The sequence below is a fragment of the Botryllus schlosseri genome, chromosome 16, assembly GCF_051294905.1.
Source record: "Botryllus schlosseri isolate E-star chromosome 16, Bs_hap1, whole genome shotgun sequence".
Lineage (NCBI taxonomy): Eukaryota > Metazoa > Chordata > Ascidiacea > Stolidobranchia > Styelidae > Botryllus > Botryllus schlosseri.
Genome location: NC_137251.1, coordinates 12,665,425 through 12,689,305, shown reverse-complemented (window position 1 = coordinate 12,689,305; position 23,881 = coordinate 12,665,425). Strand labels below are relative to the sequence as shown.

Below are 23,881 nucleotides of genomic sequence, written 5' to 3'. Positions count from 1 at the left end.
CATACCTCATTTTGAAATCCGCTAGTGGGGGCCAAAGAGTATCCGGAATCGGGGTTTCAAAAATATGGCAACCCTAGTCTACAGGCCCTACATTTTCCATGACTCCTCAGTCCTCACTCATCTCTAACGATGAATCTGATTTTGTGAGCAAATAGAGAACAAAAAATTGATAGAAATGTATATGCAATTCCCGATCATAACTGAATCTAACATGAACTATATAAATGGTTTGGTTTATCACCCTACGGAGATGAGGTTTTTTGGGACGTGGGGGTGGGTGGTGGTGGGTAACGAAGTGCTGTTATTATTATTATTATTATTAATATGCATCAGAATAGCGGCTTTTGGCTAGTGTAATAAAAATGTACACTACATCCAAGCTATTTTTCTCCGTTCAAGGGTCCAATACACCGGTAGCGGTTATCATATCATAGTTGTGTCTTTTCTGGTGTGACAATTTGTCATTGAAAATTTGATTGAACATTTGTTTTTACGTACATGTCGCACTTGATAACAGACAATGCAAAAATTTTCCAGATTTAATTTGCTATATTTGTGGATGTTTCATTGGCAATAACATGTCTATTAATATAGTGGAAGAGTCCAAGTAGTGAAAAGATTGTAGACTGCATAGTGCAGTGGTTCTCAAAATGAAGGGAATAAAAGCATCTGAGAGGAATCGCAAAGCCGCCTCAGAAAAATGATGTTTCTTAAACTAGGAATGAGTATAATTTGTGCTGGAACTTCCAAGTTTAAACAATGACAATAATTCTAATTATATTTCGAAATCCACGAGATAGCAGTCTAAATGCGTCAACACTTAGAAGAATATGCTTGTATCAGAATACTATTTAGCAGGGTTGTAACCAAGTCACAAGGTCCCGAGTCACCAGTCAATCTCACTTTTATAATTTTGACTCGAGTCAAGTCGAGTCATTTTCAATTCACCACAGAGTCAAGTCCGAGTCCAAGTCATTGAGTAGAGGATCGAGTCATAGCGTTTTGACTCGAATCCGAGTCCAAGTCATTATGTTCACTGTTCAGTTTTCAGTTCAGTTCAATTCAGTTCAACCCACTTTTTTCAACTCTTACCGAGTGATATAATGACTGGCATTCATAATAGTAATTTTCCTTAGTATTAATAGCTTATGACCAGGGCCTACGATAACTAATCTTAGGCCCCGTCCTGATCTTATTTTCCAAGTATCACGACTTAAAGACGAAGTACCAATAATGTGATAACTTTACTATTATTCGAGGTTACAATGAAATGTCTGTCTTGGCCGTCCTAGTCTAGAGCCATATGACTCGGTTAGAGTCACGCACAATGACTCGAGTACAAGTCGACTCAATACAGAAATTGACTCGAGTCCAGTCGAGTCATTTTACGCATTTGAAAAAATGACTCGAGTCAAGTCGAGTCACAAAAAAATCGTGACTCGAGTCATTACAACGCTGCTATTTAGTTGATTGCTTAGTGAAGCCATTACCTAGGAGACAATAGGCACGGTCATTATATCGGGAATAATTGTGCGTAGGAATGGTACGCACTGCACGCAGTTTTTATAGTTAGTTATCTATAGTTTGCTCCGGCTTGTTAAATCATGAGATTAACACTAACTTTATGCGCTGCGATCAACCGGTTTGTTGGCAATCGCTTGTGGTACGCGAAAGTATTCCAGGTAATACGCGAGTAGATTCTGTTATTATTTTCGACCGAAGAGAGTTATTAGTTAAAGTGGGTTTGATTTTGAATTTTTTGAAGTTTTTTGACTAGTGGTGTACAAACAATTCCATGCATCTCATCAACCCGGGCGGATAATTCCTATTTCGATAGAATTTGTTATTACCAGAGCGTTTTTTTTATATGATTGAAGCGTAAAGTCAAAAAATGTTCAAAATTGTTTACAAAGTCAAAATTATTTGACCCCTCCATTTTTTTCTATCCTAGACTTTGATATTTTGCAGCTTGTAGCCTACTTTATAGTCCTACCGTTGTAGACGGCCTATTGTCTGCTGATCGTGCATCATAATCTGTCGAACGAAACAAATAGGTTGATTTTAATTTTAATTATTATTTATTATTATTATTTATTATTAAATAATATTTATTATTATTATTTATTATTAATTATTTTAATTATTATTATTATTATGTGCGAAAACACCTAATTTGCTTACGTGAGGTCAAAATTTGGTCAAAATTAAGTTTTTTTAGTTCAAATTCCTCCAATTTCTAGGTATAAAAATCGCCCTAGTTAATACACCCCACATAGGTCAAATACGTGATTATGACGTCATAAATGGTGAAAACATTTTTGACCGCCTACGGCGATGGTAAATTATGTAGGTGGTACGCGAGCACTGCATAAAACCTCGAAGTGGTACGTGGGTGAAAAAAGGCTGGGAACCACTATGGTCTAGATTCGACTCATCGCCCCCTTTTGAAGCTCCAAACCGATCATCGCCCCCCAAATATTGGGAAACGAAAAACAGCACTTCGTCAGCCCCCCCCCCCAAAAAAAACGTTGGTCTTTTGCCCCATGGGGTGATACACCAAACCCAAGACCCCCTCAGCCAGTGGGCTTTTTGTCGCTGCATATCAGCTATACCCTATTTCATGTACTGTTATGTGAGTCACCGTATGTCGCCTAAACGCAACAAATTTATATCATTCATGTTTGAATCGGTCAATATGGTCGGGAATTGCATATATATATTGCTATCAATTTTTTTAGCCTCTTTCTGCTCACGTAATCAGATTTACCGGCAGAACTGAGTGTGGTGTGTTGAAAAAGGTAGGACCCCTGAATAATAATTAAACATCTTTGGGCGGAATCGCTATTATGACGCTATTTCGTGACCTCCTATATCTGCTATGTCAGAACATATGGAAATCGTCAAAACGTACCAAACTAAAAGCCGCACATGATTTCAAATTGGTATTTCTCTACTGGCCTAGCGGGATGGCATTATTCCTGTAGGGTTAAGGTCGCCAGGACAGGAACAATCCACGCATTGAGGCGCCTATGGTCAATGAAACATATGTACGGTATACATATCGAAGTTTTCGGTCAGCACAAGAGCATTCCTTTTCGGCCAAGGTCTTCTCGCTGCTGATCGTTTTGGCACACTTCTCGGAGTCGCATGTTACATGGGCTCTAACTTCATTTGTCTTGGTGCGTCGTGGTGCAGCAATGGCCGACGTCGAAGTCTCCCATTTCCATAAATCATGCGTATTTTCGTTGGGTGACAGGTACCCCAAAATCAAGATAAATGAAGATATCAGATCGCGCGCAGCGCGAAAATTTGTTGAAAAAGGTTCATGAATTTCTAAAAAATATTCTATGATTTATGTTATTTCACGAAATACGTTTGGTCCCCATTCGAGTTCGTCCAATTGGGGGGTTTGGGGTGCGGCAGTTATGGTCACAACTCCAATATATAGCCGTTTTAACGCGCCATCACCCCCTATCGCCCAATCGTTGTTTTCGCCCATAATCGCTCCCTTCGTCCGTTTTCGCCCCCCTATCGTCCCCTTCGTTATTTTCGCCCCCTAGACCACCAAATCGCCCCATGGGGGCGATATCGCTCACGTTGGGAACCACTGGTGTAAAGGATCATCTCATCCATGTACTGTAAGGTATGGAAATTCGGTAAATTGCATTGCAACAGGGTCGTTTATTTCAGATGTTTTGGTAGGCTACTGATATCCCTTATTCAAAAGGATATTCTTTAGATATTTTGTAGTACATGATTCGTCTGAGCTACGAACTCTAGAACAAATAGCCCTAAGGATGGCAGAAATCGACATTCTTATTGCTGGATGCTCGAGTTTCGAATCTGATAAGATGCCTGGCTGCGACCAGGTCCAGTACTACGGTGGTAATGGAAAGCTACTATCGAACAAAGTTTATTGATATATAGAGAACGGAATGTTCTCTCTCAACACACTGAAATAGCCCTATGTAGGCGATGTTGTGGTCCATTGTGGACAAGTACTGCAATGTCAGCAATTCATTACCGGTATGACAGTCACTCAACGGTTTTGATGGTTTTGCAACTGCAACACATTTTACACTGCACTCTTTATTTCAAGTTGTAAGGTAATAACTAAGGCGATTTTTTTGACATGTCAAAATAAGTCAAAATTTTGTCAAAATTGTACCGTTAGGTCAAAAAATTGTCAAAATTGTTTACAATTAGTCAACATTTTTTGCAACCTGCATTCCGTTTGTGTCGTAGATCAGTGCTCTTCAACCAGGGTTGTCGTACACCCTAGGGTGTACCAAAATTTTAAAAGGGTGTACCACTCACATGGGGTGTACAGGGGTGTACAGATCCGAATTACAATGGACCGATGACTATATAGCTATCACAATAAACTGCCAATTGTATGCTTCAGAACATCAATATGTTGACCGGACGTGCATTATCGTAAAATATGTTCATATCAGCTGTACGAGCTTGTAAGCGATATTCCTTTTGGTGTATCATAAGTAGAGCCCGACCGATTATCGGCTTGCCGATAATATCGAGTCGATATCACGCTTGGAGAGAAATATCGGTATCGGCCATTGAAGGTAAAAAAATATCGGCCATTTTCGTGACGTCACAACATGGTGGCAGGGAGTCAGAGAAGTCGATAGAAGACGTGAGGACGGTAAATTATAAAAATAAATGGCCAAGCTGCATATAATGCATACTGCATACAGGCAGTAGGCGTGCCTATCTGAAAAATATTTTAGATAACTAGCCACCGTTATGCCCCACTGACTTCGTGGGAATCCCCCTGCAGTAATCGATCACCATGAAGACAGAGAGCAGCTGGATGGATAGTTGTCTGCAGAAGATTTCAATCAGTAAGAAAAATGAGAACTTCAATCATGCTGGACTGACCCTCGTGATGATAGAGAAAAGCGTCGCGTCGAAATGTTTCTCTGAAGATAGTGCTATTGGTTCGGTATCAAGACCAACAGAGCTATTTATACCAGTAATGTATGAAGTCGTCTGACTGAGGCCTGCGGGGCCACCATGATAGGAAATATGCGAGCATAGAGGGAAAGAAAATCAAGCAAACGTGGAGTAAAGCCAATAATTGATACGAAAATATTTGATTCCATGCTGACATTAGCCAACTATTATTGATCAATTGATTGTTGAAATGCTGGTCATGGTCAAGGCCTAAGGGCAAGGGGATGGGTGGAGCAGTTGCAGATGTGGACAATTTGAGTTGATTTGGTCATCCTCTTTCAGCTATTTGTTAATGGTATGCTGAAGGCTCCAGGTGCACTGCCAGAAGAATATCAATATTTAGTGAAACCTTGAAGGAAAGATCCCCTGCAAGGGAGCGGTGGAACCGAAATGAAGACAGATTTCCAATTCTTGCTGTGCCACTAACTATGGTACCAAGTGGAAGACTGTGTTTAGTACTATATACATCATTTATGGAAGACCACAGAAGTTCACTCCTTGGAGAAAGGGCCGAGAAATTGTGCTTCGTGAACTGTAATCTGCAACTGCTGGATTGGTGCTTTTTTGATATATTTTTAGAGCCCCTAAATCATTTATTTCATGTTCAAGCATATCAATGGCTTTAAAGTTGTTGAAATAAATGCTCTGAGGTGTTAAATATGGGCCTTGAGCTAGATTCCACATATTTTGAATATCGGCTGAATATATTGGCGTTATCGGTGGAGGTACTGGATATCGGTGTTATCGGTATCGGCTCAGAAATCCAATATCGGTCGGGCTCTAATCATAAGCATATGTTTAGTGTGCACATCACTTCAATGTTGGTATGGACTTTTTGATTCCTTTTGGATTAGAAAAGGATGGAGATGACATGTGTTCCGCTTGCAATATCCGTCTATAATGATGCTTGAGGAAACCACTGCGACGGTTCAGAAATATTGAATTTGTACTTTCTATGAGCTCCTTATAGATAGCGCAGTGTACGTCATTACAGGGGCGTAGCCAGGATGTCTCGAGGGGGTCTAGTTTGAGAACCACTGTGCTAGCTGGTGGTCCGGATCCTCGAGCCCTGATTAGTAATTAACATTTCGAATACGTTGCAGCATTGTTCATCCTCATTTCAACAGGCCAGCACCTGCAGACATACAGTCGCATGTAGCCGAACAATATTTATTAAAAACGTATTAATTAAATTAGAGCGTGTTTTCGCGTCTGTTAATATGAAATTTGAAGTAACGAATAGGTTCTTAAATCTTTGAGAGATTTTAAACTTGAAAATTTTATTCACGCTTGCGCGATTCAGGGGGCAAGGATTTTTCGTATTTATATATAGTGTAATCTGAGTCCCACCGACCAAATGCAAACCGTAAAGGAGAATGATGCACCCCATAAAGAAATACCAAGACGGATTCGTATACGTGTATGCCTACACCCCCTCCGTCGCTTAATCATTCACGTGTGCCAAGAATGGATGAATAGTTGAGAGTAATATGAAACTACCCATATGATAGACGAAATAAATCTTCCACATGTAAAAGTTTTTAGCGCCCGCGTGACTACTGTTACAATTAAAACCTTCTGTACGCAAGGTATACCTCAAGAAATCAGTGATGGTGCAGAACATCACAAGCGTTCTCCGCGGTGTGAAGCTGTCAGTAGCCAATTTAACATGAGTAATATGCAGGGCCGAAACAGCACTTCGTCAGCCCCCCTAAAAAACGTTGATCTTGGGCCCCCATAGCGTCATAAACCAAACAGTAGACCCCTCATCGCGGTCTACGTTTCAACCGCTACTTTGTCAGCGAAATTTGTTATACACGCTAGTGCGCTAGTTTATAGCGTAAGATCGCGGGAGGCGTGAAATTTTCTACAATTCCTGATTGAATCCGTCAATAATATCAGAAATTGCATACATATTGTTATAAATTTTGTTATTGTATCTCTCTGCTCAGGTAATCAGATTTTCCTTAAGATTTACAATTGAAATGAATTGTTTTGGAAAATTTAGGGCCCGTGAATAAAAATAATTCGGGCGGGCCCCTTGGTGCACTCGGGGTTTTCAGTCAGCACAAGGGCGGTCCTTTTTGACCAATGTTTCTCCCTGCCGATCATTCTGGCACACTTCTAGGATCGCATTTTGTTACATGGCCTAAAACTTCATATGTCTTGGAGCGTTGTGGCGCGGTAATGGCCGACACCGAAATGCCCATTGCTATTAATCTTGCATATTTTTTCTTGGGGAAGGCTATCCTATAATCAAGAAATTTGACATTAAATCGAGCGTGGGACGAGAAAAATTGAATGAAGTTGAACAAATTTTAAAAATATACTCGATAAATTATGTTTATTCAAGAAATAACTTTGGGCCCCCTTCGAGCTCGCCCTCCCCAATTTACGGGTTTGGGGTGCGGCAGTTAGAGTCCTGATTATATGACGTCCAGATGGGCCATTACGACCCTACGCCGGAATGCGGTAATGTAAGGAATCGAAGCACGGCCGTGAATAACAAGGAGGTTGAACAGTTGAACACCCCTGGTCTAGGCTTACTATACGGAATCAATGAGTTATCCGGTCAGGGGTGTACCAGTTTCAAGTAAACCTTAAAAGGGTGTACCACGACGAAAAAGGTTGAAGAGCACTGTCGTAGATGATTGCACTGTCTTATCATTTTACATCTTGTAGCCTACTTTATAGGGGTGTCTGGCGCAGCGATCAACGAACTTTCTTTATCCTGGGTTGCTAAATCCTGATGAACGCGATAATCGACTTTTTGTTCAACCCAACTTCATTATCTCCGCCCTACATTCAATTGTGTTTGCGTCCAGAATCACCGCAAGACACGTTCCCTTACAATAATTCGTGTGCCAGATTTTCGTGACGGTCACTGCTGATTGAATACGCACGTTCTCCATTATAATCACCTGCTACCCATATTAATCCTTGTCTACTTGATACACTCATAGGCCTGTTCCCGAGTTATCGCGTCAGCCTAAACATATGTGTTGACCAATGTATAGAATGACAAACCGTCTACTGAAAATAAGTATGCCGTAAATGAAAAATGTACACCCCGATTTGCCAGCATATTTGTTGCTCTCTTTGCGAGCTGTGTGAGAGTTGATGCCTCCTCGATTTCAACCATATTATACTCTTTTGAGATATGCATCTCAGCTGGATGCTACAGATTTCCGTATCAGTGAAGCGCAGTAGGCTAATTCGTACGTCATGGTTGGTACACGAATCGGAAGCGTTGGAGACAATCAGCTGATATTGTAAAACCGCTTTAAATCCAACCCCATTGATCGATGATCACATGCTTTAGGACTATAAGTCCACATGTACAATTTATGCATGCACTCATGCAGGCATGTCATGCATATGTACGTAAAGATCGCGTGTAAGTGCATCACGGCGTTGCCACATTCGGTGTCAATTCTCAGGTATAATTTTCCCGACAACGTCCGTCTCAGTAAGTTAGATTCTCGACATTGGCCATTCTCGGTAATGTCCGTTCTCGGTAATGTCCATTCTCGGTAATGACCATTCTCGGTAATGTCCATTCTCGGTAATGTCCATTCTCTGTAATGTCAATATTCTCGGTAATATCTATTCTCGGTAATGACCATTCTCGGTAATGTCCATTCTCAATAATGTCCATTCTCTGTAATGTCAATATTCTCGATAATGTCCATTCTCTGTAATGTCAATATTCTCGGTAATGTCCATTCTCTGTAATGTCAATATTCTCGGTAATGTCTATTCTCGGTAATGACCATTCTCGGTAATATCCAATCTCGATAATGTCCATTCTCTGTAATGTCAATATTCTCGGTAATGTCCATTCTCGGTGGTGTCCATTCTCGGTAGCGTCCATTCTCTGTGGTGTCCATTCTCGGTAATGTCCATTCTGTGTGGTGTCCATTCGCGGTAATATCCATTCTCGGTGGTGTCAATTCTCGGTAATGGCCTTTCTCTGTGGTGTCCATTCTCGGTAATGTCCATTCTCTGTGGTGTCCATTCTCGGTAATGTCAATTCTCTGTGGTGTCCATTCTCAGTAATGTCAATTCTCGGTGGTGTCAATTCTCGGTAATGTCAATTCTCTGTGGTGTCAATTCTCGGTAATGTCAATTCTCTGTGGTGTCCATTCTCGGTAATGTCAATTCTCGGTGGTGTCAATCCTCGGTAATGTCCATTCTCTGTGGTGTCAATTCTCGGTAATGTCAATTCTCGGTAATGTCCATTCTCTGTGGTGTCAATTCTCGGTAATGTCCATTCTCGGTAATAGCGTTCTCGGTAATGTCCGTTCTCGGTAATGGTTTTCTCGGTATTGGTATAGAACCCTTTATAGGCCGACCGTTGACCATTCTCTGCTTATTGTGTATGATAAACGGTCAAATGAAACAAATAGGCTGACATGGTGTTATTCTCAACGTACCGCAATATCCTAACTGAAGCAAGACTGCGCAGGAATTAGTTCTTCTATCAAAATCCGAATGATGAAAAATTGTGATGTAGACCAGTGGTTCTCAACCTTTTTCGCCTCGCGGACCGGTAAAATTTCAAAAAATGTCTGGCGGACCGGTGAACTGTCAAAATTGAAATGACGCCAAAATGTAAAGTATGCAACCGTTTTTGGCAATTTGGAAGTAAGATTGGGATAACATCTCTACAAATGCGTGATCAAGTTTGATAAAGCCTTGGTTGGAAACTTAAATTATTTTTGCCATTGTTGCAACTAGCCGCGATACTGATCGGACATTAAAAAAAAAACTTTGACCGTGGTGTAGTGGGAAATGGTTCAGCACAGGTTTCAGAAGAGTTTATTTGCTGTTCATCCATTTTTGAAATATTAAGATTTAGTTTAGCCCACTGGTTCTCTAAATTTTTTGGACACGCCCCCCTTTATGACAGTGAATATTTTGTGCCCCCCTTATCGTCATAGCACACAATGAAGCCAGACAGTTAGCAATCCGTACAGATAGTTTGATGGTATGGAAGGTTATGACTGTTGATTAGAGAATTCTCCAATACGAAATTCAAACTATACACCGAGCAATAACCATAAAACGGAGGTGAATTGGGCCAAGCGCGGAATAGATTTCAGTTCACTGGAGCGTCGCGTCCCGTTCAGATACTTTCACGCCGCCCAAGGGGGCACGCCTCCAGTTTGAGAACCACTGGTTTAGCCTATATTGTAATTCACAAAGTTTTCTGTTGCTATTGAAGTATGGCAACCAGTTTAGCGTGACTGAATTATCTAGTTATAACGCAGCACGTATAGAACACCGATGTAAATAGGCTAACTATTACATGTGGTGACTTGTTTAGACAAGGGTGGAGCCCAATTCTTCTCCTCAACTGAGTACTGCTTAAATGCGAATCTCAACTCAACTAAAAATCGATTGGTACTCAGCGTTAAGTGCGCGCCAATTCTCTCTGCTCAGTTAAGTATCGATTTCCAGACGTCGTTTTCCGAGATGGCGTTGCCAGATTTTTTTTCGCGTTCGACCGGACACGCGTGAACGATTTTGTCATGACGACAGGACGCTGTTGACGCTATTTCGTCACTGACCTACAAAGTAGACGCAGATCTCACTGATTTATCTCAATGCAATGGATACCCTCAGCTGATCCACTCTTTGAAGATGACACAATAGAAATATATAAATCCTTGAAGATACCCGGAACGTCCCTATGCCCCACAGAAGTATATTTTTGCAGACGTTACAAACCCATTCGAAATTTATGAAGATAAGTTTCACAGCAGGCGAACACGTAGGTGCAGGCCTGAAAGAACGAAAGAATGGATTTATATCGTGAAAACAAATTGAAAAATTAACATATTTTCAGGATTTCCTTCCATTTCTCTTTGAACCATTCACGTTGCCCCTCTATTATTCAACTTCCCGAAATACCCAGACCCACCCGACATTTTCTCTCTTAAATATTCAGTATTTCTTGTTTCCAATAGCTTATTGCTGCTATCGTCTAAATTGGCTTGAAGGTATAGTGACTCCATCCCAACACTGATATTACCTCTATCAGCTGATCTAGGTTCATGCTAGGGGTCTGTTCAAGATGCTTCGTCTATTTAATTGCGGGAAGAGCATGAGTAATATTAATAATAATCGTTAAGTTGTATTTTCCATCTGAAAAAGTCACACAAAATGTAGAATGCGATAAGACACAATGCGATGTAGTGAACAGATTTGAGGATATCGAACGACACGCAGTTGCAGTCATTTTTTTATACTGACATCCACCTCGGCCTAGAGTGCCCGATGTCACAGTTCTTTTCGATGTAGATCTTTTTGAAGCCGCGGCCCTTTTTAGTTCTTTCCATTCCTTTGTGAGTGCTTTCTTTCGTCTGGTCGTTTTCTGTGCTTTTTTGTCGCCGTAAGAACGGCGACGGCGGGGGATGCTAGCGCATGGAGACTGCACAAGTTACCATTCCGGTATACCGAGATGCCGTACGACAAGAAGTCGAAAGGGTACAGAAGATAATTACAGATACAATTATAAATACAACATCCGTCCAAGCGCCACTGATGTCATTCGCTCAGCAGAACCTCACATCACGAAAGAGTGCGCCTACGACAATACCGGTACTCCGGTATTTGGTGGGTGTTGCCTGCAGTTGGCCGCTCGACCGTGAAAATTGACACTTAAGTCTGGTGGTGCGCTGACTTAGATTTGAGTGCCGATCCGGACGCATTTGAGTGTGAGTATACTTTTTGGCGTGAGTTGAGTAATGTAATCGTTGCTGAGTAGAGAATCGCCACTCAGCAGAGAAATTGGGCTCCACCCTAAGGCCTTAAGGCCCCTCGTCATCCTGGTTCGTACCGGATTTTCACTGGTGCGACGAATCGACGAATCAATGATTGTTTAAATGATTATTTTATGTTTTGATTGTCAGGTTTCCATGAAAATGTAATTGAGATTGTAATTGAGCAAAATTTTGGTCAAATACAATTACAATTACAATTACACAAAACAGAAATGCTTCAATTACAATTACAATTACAATTACATGAAAAAATGTACTAATTACATTCAGCTCAATTACAAATTACAATTGATCCAATTCTGGTCACGATACATTTTCAAATTGGAAATGGAGTCGCGACCATAAAAGGTTGGAAACGACCGACTGCGTGGTGTTTATAGCTCAATGGCGCGCACAGGGATTAGGCTGATGAATAACCTTATCGGTGTGACCTGAACATGACTTAACGATGTACAATTACAATTACATTCCCTGCATTTTCAAAGTCATCATTCTCCACAGGCTCTACCGCTAATTCTGATCATGAGGACAGCGAGAGGATCAAAACTATATAGCAATATATGGAAGAACCAATATTATTGATTGAATTCATTCAAAAAATTTAACGCCCAGATGCATATAGCAAGCCCCCTAGAAGCTGCATCAATTACCCTATGGTGGGCCCAAGATCAGTGTTTATTCGGGCGGGAGGGTGCTGAAAAAATAAGTTTCGGTCCTCGTTGGTGGTTAGACTGGTTACAACTTTCCACACACAGATATTTGAAAGATAATTTTGTGTAACTAATTTATTATACATGTGACCTGCATGTAGCGGTTCCGCATTGGCATTTTTGCTTCTGTGAATTACTATTTATGGTTCCATTTTACATAAAATCCTGGACTCATTGTGCACTTTATGTTTTCTCAAATTGGGTGTCAATGTGACCGACATGCTCCTATAGTGGTAACTAAGGGTGGAGCCCAATTTCTCTGCTGAGTGGCGATTCTCTACTCAGCAACCATTTCGTAACTCAACTCACGCCAAAAAGTATACTCAAATGCGTCCATATCAGCCCTCAAATCTAAGTCAGCGCACCACCAGACTTAAGTGTCAATTTTCACGGTCGAGCAGCCAACTGCAGGCAACACCCGCCAAATACCGGAGTACCGGTGTTGTCGTATATATAGGTACACTATTTCGTGATGTGATGTTCTGCTGAGCGAATGACATCAGTGGCGCTTGGACGGATGTTGTGTTTATAATTGTATTTGTAATATTCTTCTGTACCCTTTCGTCTTCTTGTCGTGCGGCATCTCGGTATACCGGAATGGTAACTTCTGCAGTCTCAATGCGCTAGCGTCCCCCACCGTCGCCGTTCGTACGGCGACAAAAAAGTCCAGAAAAAGACCCGACAAAAGAAAGCACTCACAAGGAATGGAAAGAACTAGAAAGGGCCGTGGCTTCAAAAAGATCAACATCGAAAGAACTGTGACATCGGGCACTCTGGGCCGAGGTAGATGTCAGTATAAAAAAAGATCGCAACTGCATGTCGTTCGATATCCTCATATCTGTTCATTACATCGCATTGTGTCTTATCGCATTCTACATTGTGTGTAACTTGATCAGATGAAAAATATAACTTATCGATTATTATTAATATTACGCATGCTCTTCCCACAATTAAATAGACGAAGCATCTTGAACAGACCCCTAGCATGAACCTCGATCAGCTGATAGAGTTCCTGCATGGTAATATCTATAGATAACTAAGGTAAACCGGTTTACCTTAGTTATCTATAGTAATATCAGTGTTGGGATGGAGTCGCTATACCTTCATGCCGATTTAGACGATAGCAGCAATAAGCTATTGGAAACAAGAAATACTGAATATGTAAGAGAGAAAATGTCGGGTGTGTCCGGGTATTTCGGGAAGTTGAATGGTAGAGGGGCAAAGTGGATGGTTCAAAGAGAATTGGAAAGAAATCCTGAAAATATGTTAATTTTTCAATCTGTTCTCACGATATCGATGCATTCTTTTGTTCTTTCAGGCCTACACTTACGTGTTCGCCTGCTGTGAAACTTATCTTCATAAATGTCGAATGGGTTTGTAACGTCTTGCAAATATACTTCTGTGGGGCATAGGAACGTTCCGGGTCATCTTCAAAGAGTGTGGATCAGCTGAGGGTATTCATTGCATTGAGATAAATCAGTGAGAATAGGGCTGGGCACAATGATTCGAGTACTCGAATCTGAATCGAGTATTAATTTCGATGATTCGAGTCGAGTAGTAAAAGATGATTTTTTCGAGTACTGAAATTTCGCGCTTCTAGCCGCTGGAAGTTAATTTGCCTCTGAGAATTATACTTCCGATACTAATTTTCATTGTTGAAGCAGTGGAACCTTGATTGAGGGTATCGCAGCATACGAAACATATAGTACAAACACACGAAGGTTACTGGCCGTAGCACATTTCCGAAATCATGAAAATCTCACAACATTGTCACCAAGTGGAATGAAATCGATATGGTCCGAGAAATACCAAAGTATCATTTATGAGGTGGATAACAGGCATTATACTCTTTGTGGTGGCATAAACGGTACATATCTGAACTTAGACGTATTACACTATGTTATGACGTCATAATTGTTGGTACTCGATTACTCGACTCGACTCGAAGCATCTTTCGTGATTCAGAATCGAATCACTCAGGTACTCGATTTTGCCCAGCCCTAAGTGAGAACTGCGTCTACTTTGTAGGTCAGTGACGAAATAGAGAGACAGCGTCGTGTTGTCATGACAAAATCATTCACGCGTGTCCGGTCGAACGCGAAAAAAAAATCTGGCAACGCCATCTCGGAAAACGACGTTTGGAAATCGATACTTAACTGATCAGAGAGAATTGGCGCGCACTCAGCGCTGAGTACCAATCGATTTTTAGTTGAGTGGAGATTCGCATTTAAGCATTACTTAGTTGAGGAGAAGAATTGGGCTCCACCCTAAAACTAGAGTGAAACCACAATAACTACAGTCGGGTGGTTAAAATGTGGCCTATGAACCTACCTAACATTTGCTTTCTTGAGGGATTATTTAATAGGAGTGTTTCCTTCAAAACTTCTCAGCACTTGTTGCAAATGTGCTGGATATCATAAGCATTTTTCAATCTAATTGTACTCAGAACTTCATTGCGGACCGGGTGATATCGTCTGGCGGGCCGTATGATTGACACCCCTGATACATAGGAACAATTCGATAACCGAGCCTCGTGCCTATTAGGGATGGTGCGAACGTTCGATCCCCGTTCGAGGTCGCTATGCGATATCCGAACACCGATAACCAGTGTTGGGATGACTCGAGTCAACGTTTTCGTATGACTTGACCTGACTTGAGTCACTTTGCAAAAATCACTTGACTTGACTTGACTCGAGGCTTCAGAAATGTGGATTGACTCGTGACTCGAAGCAAAATTTACGAGTCAATTTCAAGTCATCAAGTAATCCGTGTCTACGAAATCGATGATTCTGTAATAAGTTCGGATTGTTAGCTGTACGCTGGTGTAACCCGTGAGAGCAACCAACCAGTTAATGATTAGGCGTTTTACCGATACTCCATTGTTATATCACAAATAAATTGATCGCAAACGCAGTGATTGGAGGTTACAGCTTCCGTTACGTTGTCGAAAACTAGTAGTAAAGTAATTTGATAGCAATGTATCGCTTTTCTATAAACTGGTCACACTTCCCTGTGCTCACTGCTCATATCACCAGTCCAGTTGTATGATTTAAATCGAACGAATATCAGACTTTATATTACTCGTCAACAATACAGGCTAAAATTTTATATATCATATGGTTTCGTTTCCTTCCATCTGTCTCTGGCTTGGCTGATGAATATAGAACGGGGCTCTACCTTTAATTACGTATATATACGTATGATCTAGCAATACAAGGCATTTGTGCGTGTATATTCAACTCTATATTTGTTCCTCGATTCCGAATAAATGGGTACACAATCTGTATTTAAAACAACTAGCCAATGCAATGACTCTGAATCATGCCCTGTAATTAAAAAAATCAATTTGACTTGACTATAGTGACTTGACTCGTGACTTGACTTGACTTGACTTGACTTGACTTGAGTCACCTCCAAAATTCGAGTGACTTGACTTGACTCGAGTCACCTCCAAAAATCGAGTGACTTGACTTGACTCGAGTCACCTTCGAAAATCAATTGACTTGAATTGACTCGAGTCAATATGTGCAATGACTCGAAATGACTCGTGACTCGAGGGTAGTGACTTGATCCCAACACTGTCATGATATCCGTCCGAGTTTGACTCTTAGAAAACATTATACCGACATCGCGACATCGTTCAAAATCAAAACCATGGTCACTGCTTGAGAGACCTACCAATGTCATCACAGTAATCTAGTTACTTCCACAAAAGAGTATGTATTCGACTTACGTTCTACAAATCTAACGCACAAAACAATTTACTTGACTAACGAGAAGTGACGAGTTATCGAATGATTTTCCTTACACCAAAACAACTAGAAGGTGTAACCACAATAAAAACGTCGCTAACCTTTGTGCACCAGCTCTAAATCACACAAGCAACAAGTTTCAAGAATCGAGTTATTGAAAAAACGGTAAAGGGTTTCTCCTGCGCCCAGTCGTTATGTTGACGAAAGCGTATATTGTAATGTCATGATCAATTTGCATTCGTTGGTCACAAACTGTCACTACTCTAAATAATTATTCTTCACTCAAACACAAAAGCATACTTGTCACCATTCGTTTTCATCAACCACGAGTTCAAGAAACTTACTTACTACGACATGAATTGTTATTTTTATGTTGTGTAAATAGGTAATAATTAACTTTAGTAACACTAAATCAACGTCATCGAGTTGTGCCAACAGATTTACATGTGGTCTTATGGTTTTAATCGAAGCATACAGCATGGTCTAATGTAGAGCCATTGGTATGCATACTATTCACTTTCGCCGTAGCGTCAATGGTAGTCGTGTGAATAGCCATGTTACAGTCAAATAGGTATGTTTGTGTGTCTGTGATGTGCATTGGATCACCAACTATACCGTTACATGCTTAAGATTGAATTTACACAATCAAGAGATGCAATGTGTCTTATTGGTATGACATTTTTATCGGGTGTGAATTTGCTTGATGACTTGACTCGAGTCACCTTAAAAAATCGATTGACTTGACTTGACTCGAGTCAAAATATGCAATGACTCGAGATTACTTGTGACTCGAAGGTAGTGACTTGATCCCAACCTTGCCGATAACACTACGCTCAAAATCGTATGGAACTGTTTAACTTGATTTTGGGCAACTCTAAACGGCGGGCAGCAGAACAGCGGAACATGTAATAATAAACGGCGGACCGAGCGGACCATAACAAAATAGCTCAATACTAAACGGCGGAACGAGCAGACCGCGGAACTAGCGGAACTTGCAATACTAAACAGCGGACCGAGCGGAAATGCGGACCGAGCGGACTACTACGAAGACTACAATATGAACAGCGGACCGCGGATCAGGTGTAACTCGCAAATGTCGCAATACTCCTAATTTCTCAAAGGATACCTTTCATTTTAGCAATAAGGAGCATACCGAACATAAGGACATCTTGTCTAGGGTAGGGTTACCATATTATTGTGACACAAATTCCGGACGCTTTTTAGCGCCCACTACCGGATTTTAAAATGAGGTATGAGCCCATTGTCGATTAATATTACGTCACACATGCAAAGCATTGTCTATCGACTAGAGATGGTCACGGTCCGGTTCGGGAGTATGTGGTTGTGTGTTGTAAGTTGTAACCAGGGCCCAAGCCCCATCTTTTCAGCTCCCTCCCGCATAAATAAGCACTGACTTTGGGCCCACCGTCGGGTAATCGATGCAACTTCTGAGGGCTTACTATATGCATCTGGTCGTTAAATGATTTAATTGAATTATTATGTCAATCATATTGCTTCTTCTATATCATTTTGATCCTCTCTCCGCTCGAATGATCAGAGTTTTATTTATTTAATATTAGTATGGTAAAAAGTGGTAGTGGCGCTTATCTCCCGTAAGGGTCTGGTGCGCCACGGTCTGTAATTACCCTCTGGTACAAGTATCTTTGCAATGTTATTTAACCTCGGCTATATACGGATCAAAAATTAAAAGATTCTACGAGACGATATCGCGAATTCAGCCACAGGGGTTAATAGCTCGGGCTGGACCAAGAGGTTATTAGTAGGGATGGTGTGAACGTGAGGTTCACGTTCGTGTTCTGTGTGTGAACCTCGGAAAATTTGAGGTTCGCGTTCACAACAGAACCTTGGTAGGTTCTGCACTGTGAACCTTTTTCATACAGTGCAATTTTCACTTCATTATAACATCTTTGGTTCAAATATATTGACATTTAACTGCGGGCCACTCGATGCATGGAGCTGGCAGCATAAACATTCAACACTAAACGAGCATACCCTTGACAATCTCAAAAAATTATTTGTACTGTTACAAAACTTTGCTCGAAATATCCAGCTTTCCATTTGTGCATATTTAGTGTCTCTGTGCTGTGAGCTTGACCCGCAATCACATGACATCACGAGCGAAATACACTGTATTTTGTCAGCAAATGATCCTTATTCAACCAATCAATGAGATTGATATCGTCTTCTGATGTAAAAATCTAGCAGGCGTACGGGGTAAATTTTGACTACATATGTTTACTGTATCATAAAAACCAAATCCGTGCGACTGGGGTGTTGGCTATACAGCTGTATAACTTGTTAATCGGTAGCAAGTATAGAAACCCATTTTACACTATGCTCAATATCCATGTGGCAATACTCAGACGCCGAATACATTGTCCGATCTGGTCGAAATTGTTGGCAAAGCGACGCAAGATACTGATTTTGTGGGATTATTATATCATTTGATTGCCTCAGTTGTTACATTTGGCGACGTTTCAAACGTCAATATGTATTTAAGTACTGAGCTATTATGTGGCCCCGAGTCGTCGCTCGGCATCGTGTACAGTATATTAATATAGGCAATCACCTAATTGAAATATGGGGTTTAAATTAGCAATATGACGTCACGTGACGTCATGAGGTTCACGTTCGTGTTCACACAGAAACTTTCAAAAAGGTTCACGTTCACACGAACCTGAACCTTTCAGAGGTTCACACCATCCCTAGTTATTAGTCGTGAACAGAGGTGGTCAGTACCGAAGTACCTCTACTTTTTGAAGTACTTGAAGTATATTTTTCATACTTGCACTACTTTGTAAGTAGTTATGATTTTGGACTACTACTTCTACTTCTACTTGACAGTTTTCAGTTTTGTAGGCAAAAATAAGCTTAGGGTACCTACTTACTTACTTGTGAACCACCACTCCTACTTCTACTCGAGTAGAAATTCCAGCGTTACTTCTACTTCTACTTGAGTAGCGACGGTGACTACTTTGACCGCCTCTGGTCGTGTCGTGAATGATGATCAGAGTTAGCGATAGAGCGATAGTGGAGGATGATGACTTCGAAAATGCAAGGAGCGCAATTGTACATCGTTAAGTCGTTTTTATGTCACAACGATAAGATTATTTATCAGCCTAATACCGGTGCGCATTGCACCACTGAGCTATATAAACACCACACATTCGGTGGTTTCCAACCTTTTATGGTCGCAACTCCATTTCCAAATTGCCGTGGCCCAGCTCCAAATTTTATAAACTGGTTTCTAATTAAAAGCCGGCAAATTTGCCCAGACTTACTCACTACCTATTTTGGAAGCTGATTACGTTCAACATCTCCGCAAACCACAGAATAAAGGCAAACTACCACATGGTTTACAAACACTATCTTTGAATAAAGCATCCAAACGGCCTAAACCGACTTTATGGATATACCGTTATCTTGTAATTGTGATTACAATTAGACCTATTTCTGTAAATAAATGTTACTTTTATCGATTTTTGATCGCAGTTTTTGCGAGGGTGGTAGTCCACATATTAAAACCAATGGATGTGATACTAAATCGTGCCCAGCACGAAGAAACATGTCATGTAGCATATATCTGCCTACAAATTATATTGTTTGAGTTGATTTACGAAAAAATTATGAGCTTACTTCAAACCTTCCAAATTCCGGACATTTAGGCATATTTTAGAAATTTCTCCCGGACGCAGTTTTAACAGTGAAATTCCGGACATAGCCGGGAAATTCCGGACGTATGGCAACCCTAGTCTAGGGTAACTGTGGGGTGTATTCAGGTGTGGCAACGTAGTACCAACACACCCAAACATACCCCAGACTTGATGTCCAAGTTGCAATGCAGTACGAACACACCTCAAACATACCCCGGGCACATGATGTCCGGGCTGCAATATAGTACGAACACACCACAGACAGAGGTGATGTCCGGGCTGCAACACAGTACCAACACACCCCTAAACATACCCCAGACATGATGTCGAGGTTGCAACACAGTACCAACACAATCCAGACATACCCCACACATGATGTCCTGATTGCAATGCAGTACTCTACTAACCCACAACGGACATGGTATATATCAGGGGTGGCCATGCCACTCACGGCCGCATTTTGACTACTCGTGTAAACTATGGCCGCATTCCACGGCATAGTGGTAATGAACTAGCTGGACGCCAAATACACATTTTAAACTGTCTAGGTCCATTTCCGATGCACTCCGGACTAATGTATTTATTCATATAGGCTTACTATACGCACCGAAATTGCGAGTGGTCACTGGTAATGTTATGGGTATGTACATAGTCGCGCGGACCGCGAAATTTTTTTCCGATTCACTGATGAATTTCATGATTAATATTAGTAGTTTTACATATTACCATCAAACATTTATCCTTCCTCAGTCCATGTGATCGGATTCATAGGTAAACTTGATGGATTGGTGTTTTCGAAAATTTAGGTAAAGTTATAAATGATGTTGATGATGCATTTTCGGACGGGCCAATTGTTATTAGTCACTTGTTCGTGACCTCCCATCAGGATCGTCGGTATAGAGGAGCACACGATTCCGAGTTGGTAGCCTATTTCTATATGAGACGCACATTTTCCCCTGCTGTTCGCATTTGTTATTGGTCACTTTTTTGCGTGCTGCTATTTCGACCTCCCATCAGGATTGTCGGTATAGGGAAGAGCACGCGATTCCGAGTTAGTATTTCTATATGAGGCGCATCATTTTACTCTGCTGTTCGCATCTGCACTGTGGGGATCTGATTGCAAAGAGCGCTACTATATTGAAATCGAAAAATGAAGTCACATTGAATCGCGCGCAACGCGAAGAAAATTTCAAGATTTATCAAAATCTCTCAAGAAATCGCGAGTCAATTCGTAAATCCAAATCGCATGTCGACGGTTGCCTACACGTACTTATTGAATCACGTGTCCAAGGCCGCTGAAACACTAGTCTAGGCTGTCTAAACTGAACCGGACATTCCTGGCACACTTATCTTTTAACACAAAAGACCGAGAAGAGACCACTCGCGAGTTTGATTTGAAATGAGTAAACAACGCAAATGGATGCCTGACACGAGGGTGTTAGGGTACTTTGGATATCGGCCTATACGAAGTATAGGTTTCACAGAATCTGGCCAGACTTACTCGGCAGTATCGACAAGGTCCATGAGCAGAATGTCCCCGTAACGATCGTGCTCGGCGCGGACTCGACTAACAATCCCATCCTCGTTGCTCTGCCCGACGATGAATATTGTAATGAATCTGGCGTGACGAAATGATTTCATTCCCGCCCAGGTGTCCCTAATGGCCTCTCTTCGACCCTCATTCGCGTACGCTGATTTTACAAACGTAACTGAAGTCCAGCGAGCTGGAATCGAACGATTACATGCTAAAATGAGTGTGGAAATACGAAAGTAACCGGCGGCATTTTATAAAGACGAAATGAAACATGGCCCTCACAAATTTCAGTGAATTTTCGTAAATTAAAGAGTGCTTTCTGGCCTATTTATTCAACTTGATATTATTCGTCGCGCTTCACGCGAATTGATTTTATTACGGGTTGAGGAATGGGTACGGATGCCGAAAACAATCACTGTCAAGTATTATTTACATAGCTGTAATTACATAATACCAGAGGTGGTCAGTAACGAAGTACTTCTACTTTTCGAAGTACTTGAAGTAGATTTTGCCAACTCACACTACTTTTTAAGTAGTTATGATTGTAGACTACTTCTACTTCTACTTGACAGTTTTCAGTTTTGCAGGCAAAAATAAGCGTAGAATACCTACTTACTTACTTACTTGTGAACCACCACTCCTGCTTCTACTTGAGTAGAAATTTCGGCGTTACTTCTACTTCTACTTGAGTAGCGACGGTGACTACTTTGACCACCTCTGCATAATACAACAGTTACGTTCTGGCGTTCCATTGCAAACGACCGTTTTGACTGTTTTCCTGTTTAGGCGGCCATGACAGCAATACACACAACTTCGAGTGAATAAGTGCGTCTGATATATCCAAGTTACATGAATATCTCAAGTTCGAAGATGTAAATATCATTTAATCATCAACGTTCTCCTGCGGGATTATTCAAAATACCTGGCGGGCTTATCAAATCCACGGACGGCTCCAAAATGAACATATATGGTGATCGTGGCTGTATCATGGCATCTGAAAATATTGAAGTGGCCGCGATGTCACTGAATATCAACGGATCCCGAATAGTCCAGTAATACATTGTCAATGAGAAAGCGAGGAATAACGAAACCCCTGCGTATCTTTTTATCTTATTCATGATCTGTGAGAAATGAACTGAACATTAACATAGAAATCCCCTGACGTAAAATAGTTATTTGAATCAATAGATTATATGCAAATTTGCAGAAACTCCTATTGGCAACAAAGCGCAAAGGAAATTTGTAAGAACGTGCCCGGTAAAGTAATTTAAGTACGGAACATTACAAATGCCACCCGCGGAGAAATATTTGGCGACCCTTGAAGAAATGCCACTTTGAGTCATGTGCGTCGCACGGATGAAGTTCTGTAGGTCTAGTGCGTTTCAGCTACTCCGTAATCTTTTGACTATATAGCAGAGGATAGGTCACGAAAACGACACACAACAAAGTAATTGATAACAACGGACCTGCCCGCAGATGTATAATAGGGGTCTTCAAAAATGACTTTATTTATCAAATCGTACTGGCTACTCGATAAAATTGTTAGGTTACCTAATTTAAGCCTACACATCAAATTGGTTCGATTCCAACCAGCAGCCGCATTGCAACAGGAGAAGAAAGTTTCTATGCATTATATAAAGATAAATAACAAAACATTTGAAATTTCCGGTTCACCCCATGAAAGTGTTAGGCTGTCTAAACGATGCTCACCAAATTTGGTTCAATTCCAATCAGTGGGAGCGGAGTTACTGCCGTCAAAAAATTTGGATTTGAATAAAATAGTATTTACGGTGAGCACAACTATTATAATAAATAAACAAAGAATCGCTCACCGTAAATACTATTTTTTCCAAATCCAAATTTTTCGACGGCAATAACTCCGCTTCCACTGGTTGGAATTGAAACAAATTTGGGGTGCATCGTTTCTATAGACAGCCTAACAGTTTCATGGGGTGAACAGAAAATTTTCCAATTTTTTGTTATTTATTTTTATATAATAAATAGAAACTTTCTTCTCCTGTAGCAAAGCGGTTACTGGCTGGAATTGAACCAAATTTTGTGTGTAGGCCTAAATTAGGTAACGTAACAATTTTATCAAGTAGCCAGTACGATTTGAGAAAAAAAGTCATTTTTTAAGAGCCCTAGTGCCCACTCTAGTATCATACAAGTCGGTGTGATGTCACATCAAGGTTGATCCGAAACTATATTTGTCTGCAAAGCTCTGAAAATCGCGGAAAAGCGGTAAATGTTGCTTCATATATATTGGAATTGCTTACATTTACCAGGCGAAACTAAAAAAATATCTCCTGTCGCGAGACGAACACTATTCCCAATTCGCATTTCGACACGAGTTCATTATTTTACCCGGTGGTTCTCATTTGGTACTTGAGGCTCAAGCTATGGGCGCTGGACTATTCGGTGCTGTCGGTCATTTCAGCGCCTGGACAAT

At 41.0% G+C, this 23,881-nt stretch overlaps 1 protein-coding gene across 2 annotated transcripts in view; it reads right to left on the bottom strand.

Moving 5' to 3' along the window:
• LOC145458884 (beta-1,3-galactosyltransferase 1-like) overlaps window positions 1–23,881 on the bottom strand; it is a 214,785-nt gene that overhangs the window by 87,115 nt on the left and 103,789 nt on the right. The window contains exons 2-3 of one of the 2 annotated variants that reach the window (XM_080337384.1): window positions 22,355–22,553; window positions 21,400–21,622 (exon numbers count right to left, since the gene is read on the bottom strand). The exons of the other annotated variant lie outside the window; for it this stretch is intronic. Of the exons in view, the coding sequence (XP_080193510.1) occupies window positions 21,400–21,622; window positions 22,355–22,553 (422 nt within the window). The remainder of the gene's footprint in view (window positions 1–21,399; window positions 21,623–22,354; window positions 22,554–23,881) is intronic. 2 annotated transcript variants of the gene reach the window in all.